The following is a 16,625-nucleotide window of genomic DNA, read 5'->3' on the forward strand; positions in this document are numbered from 1 at the left end:
TTGGATCATTGTCTTGTTGGAAGACAAATCTCCATCCCAGTCTCAGGTCTTTTGCAGACTCCATCAGGTTTTCTTCCAGAATGGTCCTGTATTTGGCTCCATCCATCTTCCCATCAATTTTAACCATCTTCCCTGTCCCTGCTGAAGAAAAGCAGGCCCAAACCATGATGCTGCCACCACCATGTTTGACAGTGGGGATGGTGTGTTCAGCTGTGTTGCTTTTACGCCAAACATAACGTTTTGCATTGTTGCCAAAAAGTTCAATTTTGGTTTCATCTGACCAGAGCACCTTCTTCCACATGTTTGGTGTGTCTCCCAGGTGGCTTGTGGCAAACTTTAAACGACACTTTTTATGGATATCTTTCAGAAATGGCTTTCTTCTTGCCACTCTTCCATAAAGGCCAGATTTGTGCAATATACGACTGATTGTTGTCCTATGGACAGAGTCTCCCACCTCAGCTGTAGATCTCTGCAGTTCATCCAGAGTGATCATGGGCCCCTTGGCTGCATCTCTGATCAGTCTTCTCCTTGTATGAGCTGAAAGTTTAGAGGGACGGCCAGGTCTTGGTAGATTTGCAGTGGTCTGATACTCCTTCCATTTCAATATTATCGCTTGCACAGTGCTCCTTGGGATGTTTAAAGCTTGGGAAATCTTTTTGTATCCAAATCCGGCTTTAAACTTCTTCACAACAGTATCTCGGACCTGCCTGGTGTGTTCCTTGTTCTTCATGATGCTCTCTGCGCTTTTAACGGACCTCTGAGACTATCACAGTGCAGGTGCATTTATACGGAGACTTGATTACACACAGGTGGATTGTATTTATCATCATTAGTCATTTAGGTCAACATTGGATCATTCAGAGACCCTCACTGAACTTCTGGAGAGAGTTTGCTGCACTGAAAGTAAAGGGGCTGAATAATTTTGCACGCCCAATTTTTCAGTTTTTGATTTGTTAAAAAAGTTTGAAATATCCAATAAATGTCGTTCCACTTCATGATTGTGTCCCACTTGTTGTTGATTCTTCACAAAAAAATACAGTTTTATATCTTTATGTTTGAAGCCTGAAATGTGGCAAAAGGTCGCAAAGTTCAAGGGGGGCGAATACTTTCGCAAGGCACTGTATGTCTCTCCAATTTCGTGGTATCCAATTGTTAGTAGTTACTTTCTTGTCTCATCGCTACAACTCCCGTACGGACTCGGGAGAGGCGAAGGTCAAGAGCCATGTGTCCTCCGAAACACAACCCACGCCACACTGCTTTTTAACACAGCGCACATCCAACACAGAAGCCAGCCACACCAATGTGTCGGAGGAAACACCGTATACCTAGCCAGCGTGCACTGCGGCCAGCCCACCACAGGAGTCACTAGTGCGTGATGTGAGGTTATCCCCAAACCCTCCCTAACTCGGACGACGCTAGGCCAATTGTGTGCCGCCCCATGGGCCTCCCGGGCGCGGCCGGCTGCGACCGACCCTGGGCTCGAACCCAGAGTCTCTGGTGGCACAGCCTTAGACCACTGCGCCAACCGGGATGCCCCTTAGTGCACAATGTTTGACCGGGACCCATAGGAAATAGGGTGCCATTTGGAACATAGTCACAGTTTCCACCTCATACCAGAGGTATGTACAGTAGCCATTTTGGATCTGTGCCCTCATCACTTCTGAACAGTAGCATGTCTGGATGGGAGGAGTCTGTGGGGCCATAGAACAGGGGGCCGAGTTCAGTGCGATGCCACACAACAGAATGTTCAGATAGATATGTATCAAGTAGAACAGTCACATAGAATAGGGATTAGGGCAGTGGTTCCCAAACTTGGGGGTCAGGACTCCATGTGGCATCCCTTAAAATTGAAATGGGATTCCCTGAGAAAATCTGTAACCTCATCAAACAAATGAACACCCTTTCCCTATTCAAATGGGCATAGAACATATTATGGTCAACTAACAGCCTTTTACACTATTAGAATACGCTTTTGTGACATTATTATGTGTTGGGCCAGGCTGCTGGACCTAACATTGTGTGAATATCAACCATAGAGATGGAAAGAGGTCTCATCTATCTCCATTGAAAATAGTAAATGTTCTACTTTTGTGTTTGATAAAACTGTCAAGTTTATAATTGTGATTTATCCTCACCTGTGGTGCTGGAGTCCTGAACCAAATGTTGTGTGTCATTCATTCATTGTGGCCACTAAATGATGATATATACAGTGCCTTGCGAAAGTATTCGGCCCCCTTGAACTTTGCAACCTTTTGCCACATTTCAGGCTTCAAACATAAAGATATAAAACTGTATTTTTTTGTGAAGAATCAACAACAAGTGGGACACAATCATGAAGTGGAACGACATTTATTGGAAATTTCAAACTTTTTTAACAAATCAAAAACTGAAAAATTGGGCGTGCAAAATTATTCAGCCCCTTTACTTTCAGTGCAGCAAACTCTCTCCAGAAGTTCAGTGAGGATCTCTGATCCAATTTTGACCTAAATGACTAATGATGATAAATACAATCCACCTGTGTGTAATCAAGTCTCCGTATAAATGCACCTGCACTGTGATAGTCTCAGAGGTCCGTCAAAGCGCAGAGAGCATCATGAAGAACAAGGAACACACCAGGCAGGTCCGAGATACTGTTGTGAAGAAGTTTAAAGCCGGATTTGGATACAAAAATATTTCCCAAGCTTTAAACATCCCAAGGAGCACTGTGCAAGCGATAATATTGAAATGGAAGGAGTATCAGACCACTGCAAATCTACCAAGACCTGGCCGTCCCTCTAAACTTTCAGCTCATACAAGGAGAAGACTGATCAGAGATGCAGCCAAGAGGCCCATGATCACTCTGGATGAACTGCAGAGATCTACAGCTGAGGTGGGAGACTCTGTCCATAGGACAACAATCAGTTGTATATTGCACAAATCTGGCCTTTATGGAAGAGTGGCAAGAAGAAAGCCATTTCTTAAAGATATCCATAAAAAGTGCCGTTTAAAGTTTGCCACAAGCCACCTGGGAGACACACCAAACATGTGGAAGAAGGTGCTCTGGACAGATGAAATCAAAATTGAACTTTTTGGCAACAATGCAAAACGTTATGTTTGGCGTAAAAGCAACACAGCTGAACACACCATCCCCACTGTCAAACATGGTGGTGGCAGCATCATGGTTTGGGCCTGCTTTTCTTCAGCAGGGACATGGAAGATGGTTAAAATTGATGGGAAGATGGATGGAGCCAAATACAGGACCATTCTGGAAGAAAACCTGATGGAGTCTGCAAAAGACCTGAGACTGGGACGGAGATTTGTCTTCCAACAAGACAATGATCCAAAACATAAAGCAAAATCTACAATGGAATGGTTCAAAAATAAACATATCCAGGTGTTAGAATGGCCAAGTCAAAGTCCAGACCTGAATCCAATCGAGAATCTGTGGAAAGAACTGAAAACTGCTGTTCACAAATGCTCTCCATCCAACCTCACTGAGCTCGAGCTGTTTTGCAAGGAGGAATGGGAAAAAATGTCAGTCTCTCGATGTGCAAAACTGATAGAGACATACCCCAAGCGACTTACAGCTGTAATCGCAGCAAAAGGTGGCGCTACAAAGTATTAACTTAAGGGGGCTGAATAATTTTGCACGCCCAATTTTTCAGTTTTTGATTTGTTAAAAAAGTTTGAAATATCCAATAAATGTCGTTCCACTTCATGATTGTGTCCCACTTGTTGTTGATTCTTCACAAAAAAATACAGTTTTATATCTTTATGTTTGAAGCCTGAAATGTGGCAAAAGGTCGCAAAGTTCAAGGGGGCCGAATACTTTCGCAAGGCACTGTAATAACAGCCATTAACAAACCAGAGGCAATCCAATTTGAAGACGCTCTGCTCCCTCCAAACCCTTAGGAATCCCCATCCAGTTGACTACTTTAAAATGGTGGAAGCCCTCAATGACAATGTCCATGCTAAAATGGGTTATATCCGAGTTGATTCCTCTAAATATCTCTATGATATGAACCCACAGCATTAACTAAGGGATAAAGCATTTCTAAATGGTGTCCTCTCCATTTTCTAGGGTCAATTTGGTGGTCATGTGCGTTTTAGGTGTCCCCAACCAATTGTGTTTTTTTGTTTGTTTCTTTGCGTTGTTTGTAACTCTTTTTTTTAAAATTATTTTGTACATAGTGTTATTTTTGTAAATAACAGCTGGTGCACGATATCTTAGGAAGTATTGAGCTATTGCTCGCCTGAGGTAGAGTATCTCATGATAAGCTGTAGACCACACTATCTACCTAGAGAGTTTTCATCTTTATTTCTCATAGCTGTTTATATACCACCAAAGACTGAGGCTGGCACTAAGACCCCATTGAATGAGCTGTATTCCGCCAAAAGCAAACAAGAAAACGTTCACCCAGAGGCGGTACTCCTAGCAGACGGGAACTTTAACGCCGGGAAACTTACATCCGTTTTACCAAATTTCAGCATGTTAAATGTGCAACCAGAGGGAAAAAATCTCTGGACCACCTTTTCTCCACACACAAAGAGACGCATACAAAGCTCTCCCTCGCCCTTCATTTGGCAAATCTGACCATAATTATATCCTCCTGATTCCTGCAAAAATGAAAGCAGGAGGCACCTGTGTCTCTGTCAATAAAAAAGTGGTCAGATGAAGCAGATGCTAAGCTAAAGGACTGTTTTGCTAGCACAGACTGGAATGTGTTCTGGGATTCCTCCGATGGCATTGAGGAGTACATCACATCAGTCATCGGCTTCATCAATAAATGCATCGATGACGTCATCCCCACAGTGACCGTACGTACATACCCCAACCAGAAGCAATGGATTACAGGCAACATCCGCATTGAGCTAAAGGCTAGAGCTGCCGCTTTCAAGGAGCGGGACTCTCACCTGGAAGCTTATAAGAAATCCCGCTATGCCCTCTGACGAACCATCAAACAGCCAAGCGTCAATACAGGACTAAGATCGAATCGACCTATACTGGCTCTGACGCTCGTCGGATGTGGCAGGGCTTGCAAACCATTACAGGCTACAAAGGGAAGCACAGCCGAGAGCTGCCCAATGACACGAGCCTACCAGACGAGCTAAACTACTTCTATGCTCGCTTAGAGGCAAATAACACTGAAACATGCATGAGAGCACTAGCTGTTCCGGAAGAGTGTGTGATCACGCTCTCCGCAGCCGATGTGGGTAAGACCTTTAAACAGGTCAACATTCACAAGCCCGCAGGGCCAGACGGATTACCAGGACATGTACTGTGACCATGCGCTGACCAACTGGTAAGTGTCTTCACTGACATTTTCAAACTCTCCCTGTCCAAGTCCTTAATAACAATATGTATTAAGCAGACCATCATAGTCCCTGTGTCCAAGAACACTAAGGTAACCTGTCTAAATGACTACCGACCCGTAGCACTCACGTCTGTTGCCATGAAGTGCTTTGAAAGGCTGGTTATGGCTCACATCAACACCATTATCCCAGAAACCCTAGATCCACTCCAATTTGCATACCACCCCACCAGATCAACAGATGATGCAATCTCTATTGCACTCCACACTGCCCTTTCCCACCTTGACAAAAGGAACACCTATGTGAGAATGCTATTCATTGACTACAGCTCGACATTCAACACCATAGTGCCCTCAGAACTCAATCAATAAGCTAAGGACCCTGGGACTGGATCCTGGACTTCCTGATGGGCCGCCCCCAGGTGGTAAGGGTAGGTAACAACACATCCGCCACGCTGATCCGCCACACAGGGGCCCCTCAGGGGGTGTGTGCTCAGTCCCCTCCTGTTCACTCACGACTGCATGGCCAGGCACGACTACAACACCATCATTAAGTTTGCCGTTGACACAACAGTGGTAAGCCTGATCATCGACAACGACGAGACAGCCTACAGGGAGGAGGTCAGAGACCTGGCCGTGGGGTGCCAGGACAACAACCTCTCCCTCAACGTGATCAAGACAAAGGAGATGATTGTGGACTACATGAAAAAGAGGACCGAGTACGCCCCCATTTTCATTGACGGGGCTGTAGTGGAGAAGGTTGAGAGCTTCAAGTTCCTTGGTGTCCACATCACCAACAAACTAACATGGTCCAAGCACACCAAGACAGTCGTGAAGAGGGCACGACAAAACCTATTCCCCTTCAGGAAACCGAAAAGATTTGGCATGGGTCCTCAGCTCTTCAAAAGGTTCTACAGCTGCACCATCGAGAGCATCCTGACTGTTTGCAACACTGCCTGGTATGGCAACTGCTTGGCCTCTGACCACATGGCACCACCGAGGGTAGTGCAAACAGCCCAGTACATCACTGGGGCCACGCTTCCTGCCATCCAGGACCTCTATACCAGGCGGTGTAAGAGGAAGGCCCTAAAAATCCAGCCACCCTAGTAATAGACTGTTCTCTCTGCTACTGCATGGCAAGCGGTACCGGAGCGCCAAGTCTAGGTCCAAGAGGCTTCTAAACAGCCCAAAGCCATAAGACTCCTGAATATCTAATCAAATGGCTACCCAGACTATTTGCATTGCCCCCCCCCTCTCTTTCACACCACTGCTGCTCTCTGTAGTTATCATCTATGCATTGTCACTTTAATAACTCTACCTACATGTACATATTACCTCAACTAGCCTGGTAGAAATGTGGTTAGCCTGGTTCCTCTCTAGGTTTCTTCCTAGGTTTTGGCCTTTCTAGGGAGTTTTTCCTAGCCACCGTGCTTCTACACCTGCATTGCTTGCTGTTTGGGGTTTTAGGCTGGGTTTCTGTACAGCACTTTGAGATATCAGCTGATTTACGAAGGGCTATATAAAAAATAAAAAATAAATTTTTTGAAACTAACCACTGCCCCCTGCACATTGACTCTGTGTCGGTACCCCCCTGTATATAGCCTCGCTAGTGTTATTTTACTGTTGCTCTTTAATTACTTGCTACTTTTATTTCTTATTCTTATCCATATTTTTGAAACTGCCCTGTTGGTTAGGGGAATGTAAGTAAGCATTTCACTGTAAGGTCTACACTTGTTGTGTTCGGCGCATGTGACTAATAAAACACAATTGATTTGATTACGGAATCACAACAGCTCTATGAAAGGCATTTTCATCTGCAACATCTAAGTACAGCACATTCAGATAGAAATATATCATGTAGAATATACATGCTACTCATTCATATAGGAATCATGTCAGTTACAAGACATTTCTATCTGCACCATTTGGAAAGAAATAGGCTCGAGGCTCGGCTCTCTCCTCTCGACCACTATTAAAATCTTGACATTTCAGTCATCAATTTGCGGCCTGCATCAACATGATTTAAAAATAGCCTCTCTGGTATGTAAATGTGGAATTCCTACCTTAATGTTCTTAGTCTAAAATCTGCAACCTCACTGTTCAAATAATATTGTTGCACATGCAATATACCAAATATGAAGTTTGTATGTAAACAGCCGGCCACCAGCCTGCCATAACCTCCTCAAATGTTCTAGCTCAGAGGTCAAGGGTTAAATGAGGTCATCAGGAACTGTGTGTGTGTGGAGGGGGGGGGTCACCATGACAACCGTGTGAACTCACCAGTACTATGGGCTTGGATAAACAGAACATCATTTCTTGGCCTAACATCTCTAGTATAGCCTAACCTACTGCAGTAACCTACTACAATTTTACCTCACTTTTAAAAAATGTATGGCTGTGACTTGACATTTTGCTTCTACAGAATAGGCTATATAACTAGGGTTAGTATATTATGCTATATCAATACTAACATCTAATTTGATTGAAGTCATTGTGATAGGCAAGGCAGCTATTTCATAACATTATCTCTACATTTAACTGAAGTCACACTCTTTGACACTAATTTCTAGTTTCCATCATTTTCCTAAATGTTTTCCTCTAAAAGCACACAGTGGTCTGACCACAGCACAGGAGAGGTAAATTCTTGTCATTCTCTACCTACAGCCAGGTCATTGTTAACGCTCTACCTACAGTCCGGCCATTGTAAATGCTATACGATGGCACTGCTGACCTATACGAATATAACGGCATTCGGCCCAACACTGGGCCCCCCCATTCACTCTGAACGGACCGCGAACATCACTGTCCCACCATGCATTCAACCGGTACTATATTATCTGCTGAGTCAACAAGGCGCACACCCGACCGCATAGGAAACAAATAAAGGGAGAGAGGGAGGGGGGGGGGGGGGGGACTCGTGTATTGCTCACACGGCCGCGCGCACCATAGGACACATTTACGCACGGATACACAGAGAGGTGCCGACATAGAAACACGCTCACGGGCGTGCTAACTTTACCCCCAACTCACTTACACCTCACTCACACAGACATGATGAAACGCGCACACGCACGCACGTTGTCGCCAGTGGAGACACGCGGGCCACCGTGGACTGCGGTATAAAACAGAAGAGCCAGATTCTCACAAAACTCTATGTAAAAGGATTGGCGCGTGAGAGAGGAGAGGAGACGAACCAGGTAAGCCCCCGGTCCTGGTTGAACCGAATAGCCCATGGTGTTTCAACAGAACAGATTTAGGCCTATGCAATCCACCCGCGTGACACTCATAATTGTACAAACATTTTGAGAAGTATTTCTTAGCCTATATTTATAAAAATATTAAATGTAATTGTAGGCCTAGTCCAAACAGGGTTCGTTGTTGGTGATGGAATAAATATAAGCTGTTATTAGAAATTGATAAAGTTAAGTTATTGGATTTTGTGTTGGCTTATGTTACAGTACGTTTTATAAAATGGTTTTAACCAGTTTTTAACTTTTACATTTAAAAAAAAACAACCTTTTTGTAAGGATTGTCACAACATCTTTGGGGATATGCTATACTACGCTACCATGACCTTTTATTAGAGTTTTTGGATGCTGGCAGTAATGTTAGTTGGTTGTGGCTCCATCAGTTGGTTCCATCAGAATGGAAATAATATCCGAGTGACATCTCGAACATGAGGACATTTCCAGATATCATCATTAACATATTTCATAGATTACTGGGAATGCTTAAACAATATTAAAGGATTTTAATACATTGAATTGTAATCTAACCTAGTTTAAATGATGAAACTTCCCTCTCATGCCACCTCTCTCGCTCTCTCCCCTCTCTCCCTCCCCCTCTCTCTATAGACATGAATAGAGCTACTAAAACCCACATGACCTCCCCCATGTTTTTCCCTGGCATGGGTATGGCCCCTTTTTTCAAGGTGATCTCACACACACACACACACACACACACACACACACACACACACACACACACACACACACACACACACACACACACACACACACACACACACACACACACACACACACACACACACACACACATATTTAAATAATCGATTATATGATTTACACAAACACACTAATATCTATCTATCTGTCCCTGTAGGTGACTGTGTTTGAGCAGGAGCACTTCCAGGGCAAGTGCCAGGAGTTTACCTCTGAGTGCTGTAACATCCAGAACTGTGGTCTGGACAACATCCGTTCTATCAGAGTGGAGAGTGGAGCGTGAGTCTCTTACAACCCTGGTTGTCTGTGGAGGCTGTGTGTGTGTGTGGTGGTGGAGCGTGAGTCTCTTACAACCCTGGTTGTCTGTGGAGGCTGTGTGTGTTAGTGGAGGTATCTGTGTGTGTGTGTTGGTGGAGCGTGAGTCTCTTACAACCCTGGTTGTCTGTGGAGGCTGTGTGTGTGAGTGGAGGTATCGGTGTGTGTGTGTGTGTTGGTGAGTGGGGGTATCTGTGTTTGGTGTTTGTCTGTGTGGGTGGGGGTATGATTCTCTGTGCTGTAGCCTGTTGTCATGCATGGTCAACCATTGACCACCAGGGTGGTGTCCCTCTGTCCTGCTCTTTTCTCATTGTATTTTCATCTGTCCCCTTCTCTCGTTGAATGAAATGCAACGTGTCAGTAACTCTCTCCTCTCTGTCCTCTTCTATCTCTGAATGTAACATATCAGTAACTTTCTCCTCCCTCTCTGTCCCCTTCTATCTCTGAATGTAACATATCAGTAACTCTCTCTCCTCCCTCTCTGTCCCCTTCTATCTCTGAATGTAACATATCAGTAACTTTCTCCTCCCTCTCTGTCCCCTTCTATCTCTGAATGTAACATATCAGTAACTCTCTCTCCTCCCTCTCTGTCCCCTTCTATATCTGAATGTAACATATCAGTAACTTTCTCCTCCCTCTCTGTCCCCTTCTATCTCTGAATGTAACATATCAGTAACTCTCTCTCCACCCTCTCTGTCCCCTTCTATCTCTGAATGTAACATGTCAGTAACTCTCTCTCCCTACCCCTGTAGCTGGGTGGGCTTTGAACATCATGACTTCCAGGGCCAGCAGTTCATCCTGGAGAGAGGAGAGTACCCCCACTGGGACGCCTACAGCGGCTCCCTGTCCTACCACGTGGAGCGCCTCATGTCCCTGCGCCCCATCTACTGCGCTGTGAGGACTGTGTGTGTGTGTGTGTGTGTGTGTGTGTGGGAGAGAAATACAGCGAGAGATGGATACATAGAGAGCGTGGGAAAGAGTGTCAGTATTCTATGTTAGTGTTTATAAAAGACAGTATTCTATGTTAGTGTTTATATAAGACAGTATTCTATGTTAGTGTTTATAGAAGACAGTATTCTATGTTAGTGTTTATAGAAGACAGTGGTAAGTATTCTATGTTAGTGTTTATAGAAGACAGTATTCTATGTTAGTGTTTATAGAAGACAGTATTCTATGTTAGTGTTTATAGAAGACAGTGGGTCAGTATTCTATTTTAGTGTTTATAGAAGACAGTATTCTATGTTAGTGTTTATAGAAGACAGTATTCTATGTTAGTGTTTATAGAAGACAGTATTCTATGTTAGTGTTTATAGAAGACAGTATTCTATGTTAGTGTTTATAGAAGACAGTATTCTATGTTAGTGTTTATATAAGACAGTATTCTATGTTAGTGTTTATAGAAGACAGTATTCTATGTTAGTGTTTATAGAAGACAGTGGTCAGTATTCTATGTTAGTGTTTATAGAAGACAGTATTCTATGTTAGTGTTTATAGAAGACAGTATTCTATGTTAGTGTTTATAGAAGACAGTATTCTATGTTAGTGTTTATAGAAGACAGTATTCTATTTTAGTGTTTATAGAAGACATTGGGTCAGTATTCTATGTTAGTATTTATAGAAGACAGTATTCTATGTTAGTGTTTATAGAAGACAGTATTCTATGTTAGTGTTTATAGAAGACAGTATTCTGTAACGATTCTCTTCTTGTGAAGTAGAGGCGGACCAAAGCGCAGCGTGGTGGTTGTTCATTGTACTTTATTTACGACACTATACAAGAACAAACTAACGAAAAAACAAGAAACGTGAGAACTCAAAACCTAATACAGCCTATCTGGTGAACACTACACAAAGACAGGAACAATCCCCCACAAACACAGTGAAACCCAGGCTACCTAAGTATGATTCTCAATCAGAGACAACTAATGACACCTGCCTCTGATTGAGAACCATACTAGGCCGAAAACATAAAAATGCCCCAAAACATAGAAAAACAAACATAGACTGCCTACCCAACTCACGCCCTGACCATACTAAATAAATACAAAACAACAGAAATAGAGGTCAGAACGTGACAGTACCCCCCCCCAAAGGTGCGGACTCCGGCCGCAAAACCTTGACCTATAGGGGAGGGTCTGGGTGGGCGTCTGTCCGCGGTGGCGGCTCTGGCGCGGGACGCGGACCCCACTTCACCATTGTCTTAGTCCGCCTTATTGTCCGCCTCCCTGGCTTACTCACCATGGCCACCCCTCTCAATGACCCCACTGGACAGAGGGGCTGCTCGGGACAGAGGGGCAGCTCGGGACAGAGGTGAAGCAGCTGCTCGGGACAGAGGGACAACTGCTCGGGACAGAGGGGCAGCTGCTCGGGACAGAGGGGCGATAGCTGCTCGGGACAGAGGGGCGATAGCTGCTCGGGACAGAGGGGCGGCAGCTGCTCGGGACAGAGGGGCGGCAGCTGCTCGGGACAGAGGGGCGGCAGCTGCTCGGGACAGAGGGGCGGCAGCTGCTCGGGACAGAGGGGCGGCAGCTGCTCGGGACAGAGGGACAGCTGCTCGGGACAGAGGGACAGCTGCTCGGGACAGAGGGGCGGCAGCAGCTCGGGACAGAGGGGCGACAGCAGCTCTGGACAGAGGGGCAGCTGCTCGGGCGGCCCCTGGCTGACTGACGGCACTGGCGGCCCCTGGCTGACTGGCGGCACTGGCGGCCCCTGGCTTACTGGCGGCCCCTGGTTGACTGGCGGCACTGGCGGCCCCTGGCTGACTGGCGGCCCCTGGCTGACTGGCGGCACTGGCGGCCCCTGGCTGACTGGCGGCACTGGCGGCCCCTGGCTGACTGGCGGCACTGGCGGCCCCTGGCTGACTGGCGGCACTGGCGGCTCCTGGCTGACTGGCGGCACTGGCGGCCCCTGGCAGACGGGCGGCACTGGCGGCTCCTGGCAGACGGGCGGCACTGGCGGCTCCTGGCAGACGGGCGGCGCTGGGCAGACGGGCAGCACTGGCGGCGCTGGGCAGACGGGCGGCGTTGGCGGCGCTGGGCAGACGGGCGGCGTTGGCGGCGCTGGAGAGGAGGAAGGCTCTGGAAGCGCCGGACTGAGTAGCTCTCGTAGCGCCGAACAGGCGGGAGACTCCGGCAGCGCTGGAGAGGAGGAAGGCTCTGGTAGCGCCGGAGAGGCGGGAGACTCCGGCAGCGCTGGAGAGGAGAGAGCCCCTGCAAGGATGGGCCGGAGAGACAGCCTGGTACGGGGAGCTGCCACCGGAGGGCTGGTGCGTGGAGGTGGTGACGGATAGACCGGGCCGTGCAGGCGCACTGGAGCTCTTGAGCACCGAGCCTGCCCAACCTTACCCGGTTGAATGGTCCCGGTCGCCCTGCCAGTGCGGCGAGGTGGAATAGCCCGCACTGGGCTATGCAGGCGAACCGGGGACACCGTGCGCAAGGCTGGTGCCATGTAAGCCGGCCCAAGGAGACGCACTGGAGACCAGATGCGTAGAGCCGGCTTCATGGCACTTGGCTCGATGCCCACTCTAGCCCGGCCGATACGCGGAGCTGGAATGTACCGCACCGGGCTGTGCACCCGCACTGGGGACACCGTGCGCTCCACAGCATAACACGGTGCCTGCCCGGTCTCTCTAGCCCCCCGGTAACCACAGGAAGTTGGCTCAGGTCTCCTACCTGGCGTAGCCATACTCCCTGTTAGCCCCCCCCCAAGACATTTTTGGGGCTGACTCCCGGGCTTCCTTGCCAACCGTGTTCCCTCATATCGCCGGCTCCTCTCTCCGGCTGCCTCTGCTCTCCTCGCTGCCTCCACCTGTTCCCATGGAAGGCGATCCTTTCCCGCCAGGATCTCCTCCCATGTGTAGCAACCCTTGCCGTCCAACACATCATCCCAAGTCCATTCCTCCTTGTGCCGCTGTTGCCCGTTACCACGCCGCTTGGTCCTGTTGCGGTGGGTGATTCTGTAACGATTCTCTTCTTGTGAAGTAGAGGCGGACCAAAGCGCAGCGTGGTGGTTGTTCATTGTACTTTATTTACGACACTATACAAGAACAAACTAACGAAAAAACAAGAAACGTGAGAACTCAAAACCTAATACAGCCTATCTGGTGAACACTACACAAAGACAGGAACAATCCCCCACAAACACAGTGAAACCCAGGCTACCTAAGTATGATTCTCAATCAGAGACAACTAATGACACCTGCCTCTGATTGAGAACCATACTAGGCCGAAAACATAAAAATGCCCCAAAACATAGAAAAACAAACATAGACTGCCCACCCAACTCACGCCCTGACCATACTAAATAAATACAAAACAACAGAAATAGAGGTCAGAACGTGACAGTATTCTATGTTAGTGTTTATAGAAGACAGTATTCTATGTTAGTGTTTATAGAAGACAGTTTTCTATGTTAGTGTTTATAGAAGACAGTATTCTATGTTAGTGTTTATAGAAGACAGTGGGTCAGTATTCTATTTTAGTGTTTATAGAAGACAGTATTCTATGTTAGTGTTTATAGAAGACAGTGGTCAGTATTCTATGTTAGTGTTTATAGAAGACAGGATTCTATGCTAGTGTTTATAGAAGACAGGATTCTATGTTAGTGTTTATGGAAGACAGATAGAAGGATAGAGTACAGTATGTGTCAGTCTGTATGAGAAAGCAAAAAGGAAACTAACTAACTGAGATTGTGTCCTATCGTGTTTATCCCTCCCACTCTCTCTCCCTCTATCCTCTCTCCCCCTCTATCCTCTCTCTCCCTCTATCCTCTCTCCCCCTCTATCCTCTCTCTCCCTCTATCCTCGCTCCACCCTCCTCCTCTATCCTCTCTCCCCCTCTATCCTCTCTCCCCCTCTATCCTCTCTCTCCCTCTATCCTCTCTCCCCCTCTATCCTCGCTCTCCCTCTATCCTCGCTCCACCCTCCTCCTCTATCCTCTCTCTCCCTCTATCCTCTCTCTCCCTCTATCCTCTCTCCCCCTCTATCCTCTCTCCCCCTCTATCCTCGCTCTCCCTGTATCCTCGCTCCACCCTCCCCCTCTATCCTCTCTCCTCCTTCCCCTCCCAGTCCCACCAGAGCAGTCGTATGCAGATCTTTGAGACAGAGAACTTCATGGGCCGCAGCGCTGAGCTGTGTGATGATTACCCCTCTCTGAGGGCCATGGGCTGGTGCATGCCCGAGGTCGGATCCATGCACATTCAGTGTGGCGCGTAAGTCAACATTAAACACAAGCACACACTCACTAATTAGATACTGTACAAAAACACAATGGCACAAACCTCAGGAGGTTGGTGGTACCTTATTTTTGTGTGTGGGGGGGGCTTGTGGTGACTGTTGGATCGAAATAAGTGTATTGGTATCAACCACGTGGTTTCTATGTGTTTGATGCCATTCCATTTGCTCTGATCCAGCTGTTATTATGAGACGTCATCCCCTCAGCAGCCTCCACTGACACAAACACAAACACACTCCAATCTTGCTATAGTGAAACAATTAAAGAAAAACGTGTGACAATTCTATTCAATGTCAAGTGAAACTCCACTCTAAGCCAAACATGTCTCTCCCTCCCTCCATCCCTCCCCCTCCGCTCCCTCTCTCCTCTCTCCCTCCATCCCCACAGCTTTGTGTGCTACCAGTTCCCTGGCTACAGGGGCCAGCAGTACATCATGGAGTGTGAGAGACACAGTGGAGATTACCAGCACTGGAAGAACTGGGGCTCCCACTGCCAGACCCCCCAGATCCAGTCTATCCGCCGTATCCAGCACTAACCGGGCCCAGAGCGGACCGTACCCCTAACAGAGCCCCAGGCTTCGGCCTAGGGCTGGGTCTACTGGGGCCTTGTCACAGCACGGCCAACACAAACACAGTCAGTCAGAACCATCCCACAGTTTCTACTAACACATCTCAACTCCGTCACGGACGTCCTCAGATACTCTGGTTGATAACACAACAGGGTATTATTCCTACGAGAGGCGACTCGTATATCAGTGCCATAACGTCAACAGCAACGTGAGACGAGTTAAGTCATCACTGTAACACGTTATAGAGGACCGTTATAGTGTAATAACGGTCTTGCAGGTTCTAGTATATATATCACAGATACATATCAGGGACTTTGGTTCACCAGCACCAATAACAGCAATAGACAGTAGTGGTGAGAGAGGAGGAGGAGGGAGATCATCACTGACCAATAAACTCATGCTCAACTCAGACCTGGGTCCTGTGTTCTTCTTGGGTAGTATATGTTTGTACACATTCACTATATACTGTACTATACACTGGGTAGTTTGGATACTGGATGATGATTGGCTAAAACAGCATTCAGCCGTGTGTATGTGAGACCGTATACCATGACTATGACGTTGCGTCTTTTCCCCTTTATTAAAATGGCTACATCAACAATAGGTTGGCATGACGATGTAGAAAATAAGCGTTTGATGAATTTGAGAGAAAACAAAACGGAAAGAACACCGTGAAACAAAACAGAGTGGGCACTTACCTGCTTCACTGACTGGTGTGTAGAGAAGGGATACATACTGTACTATATGTCTTCATACACACATCTACTATATACTGTACTATATGTCTTCATACACATATCTACTATATACTGTACTATATGTCTTCATACACACATCTACTATATACTGTACTATATGTCTTCATACACACATCTACTATATACTGTACTATATGTCTTCATACACATATCTACTATATACTGTACTATATGTCTTCATATTCATATCTACTATATACTGTACTATATGTCTTCATACACACATCTACTATATACTGTACTACTATATACTATATACTGTACTATATGTCTTCATACACATATCTACTATATACTGTACTACTATATACTATATACTGTACTATATGTCTTCATACACACATCTACTATATACTGTACTATATGTCTTCATACACACATCTACTATATACTGTACTATGTCTACATACACATATCTACTATATACTGTACTATATGTCTTCATACACACATCTACTATATACTGTACTATATGTCTTCATACACATATCTACTATATACTG

The 16,625-nt window shown here is 46.3% G+C and overlaps 1 protein-coding gene across 1 annotated transcript; it reads left to right on the top strand.

Annotated features, from left to right (window-relative positions):
• Positions 1-8,405: 8,405 nt before the first annotated feature.
• Positions 8,406-15,775, top strand: LOC118941437 (beta-crystallin A1-like). The gene is made up of 6 exons (XM_036954133.1): positions 8,406-8,488; positions 9,146-9,222; positions 9,414-9,532; positions 10,321-10,462; positions 14,631-14,773; positions 15,184-15,775. The coding sequence occupies exons 2-6, from the start codon at positions 9,148-9,150 to the stop codon at positions 15,329-15,331; spliced, it is 627 nt and encodes a 208-aa protein (XP_036810028.1). The 5' UTR covers positions 8,406-8,488; positions 9,146-9,147; the 3' UTR covers positions 15,332-15,775.
• Positions 15,776-16,625: the final 850 nt, after the last annotated feature.

This window comes from Oncorhynchus mykiss, chromosome 19 (assembly GCF_013265735.2).
Source record: "Oncorhynchus mykiss isolate Arlee chromosome 19, USDA_OmykA_1.1, whole genome shotgun sequence".
Lineage (NCBI taxonomy): Eukaryota > Metazoa > Chordata > Actinopteri > Salmoniformes > Salmonidae > Oncorhynchus > Oncorhynchus mykiss.

What these genes read in the sequence shown, in the direction of transcription:
- LOC118941437 (XM_036954133.1), top strand. Translation starts at nt 9,148, where the DNA reads ATGAATAGAGCTACTAAAACCCACATGACCTCCCCCATGTTTTTCCCT. An exon ending in ATCAGAGTGGAGAGTGGAGC is followed by an intron (nt 9,533 to 10,320) that starts GTGAGTCTCTTA and finishes CTACCCCTGTAG; the next exon opens with CTGGGTGGGCTTTGAACATC. An exon ending in TGCGCCCCATCTACTGCGCT is followed by an intron (nt 10,463 to 14,630) that starts GTGAGGACTGTG and finishes TTCCCCTCCCAG; the next exon opens with TCCCACCAGAGCAGTCGTAT.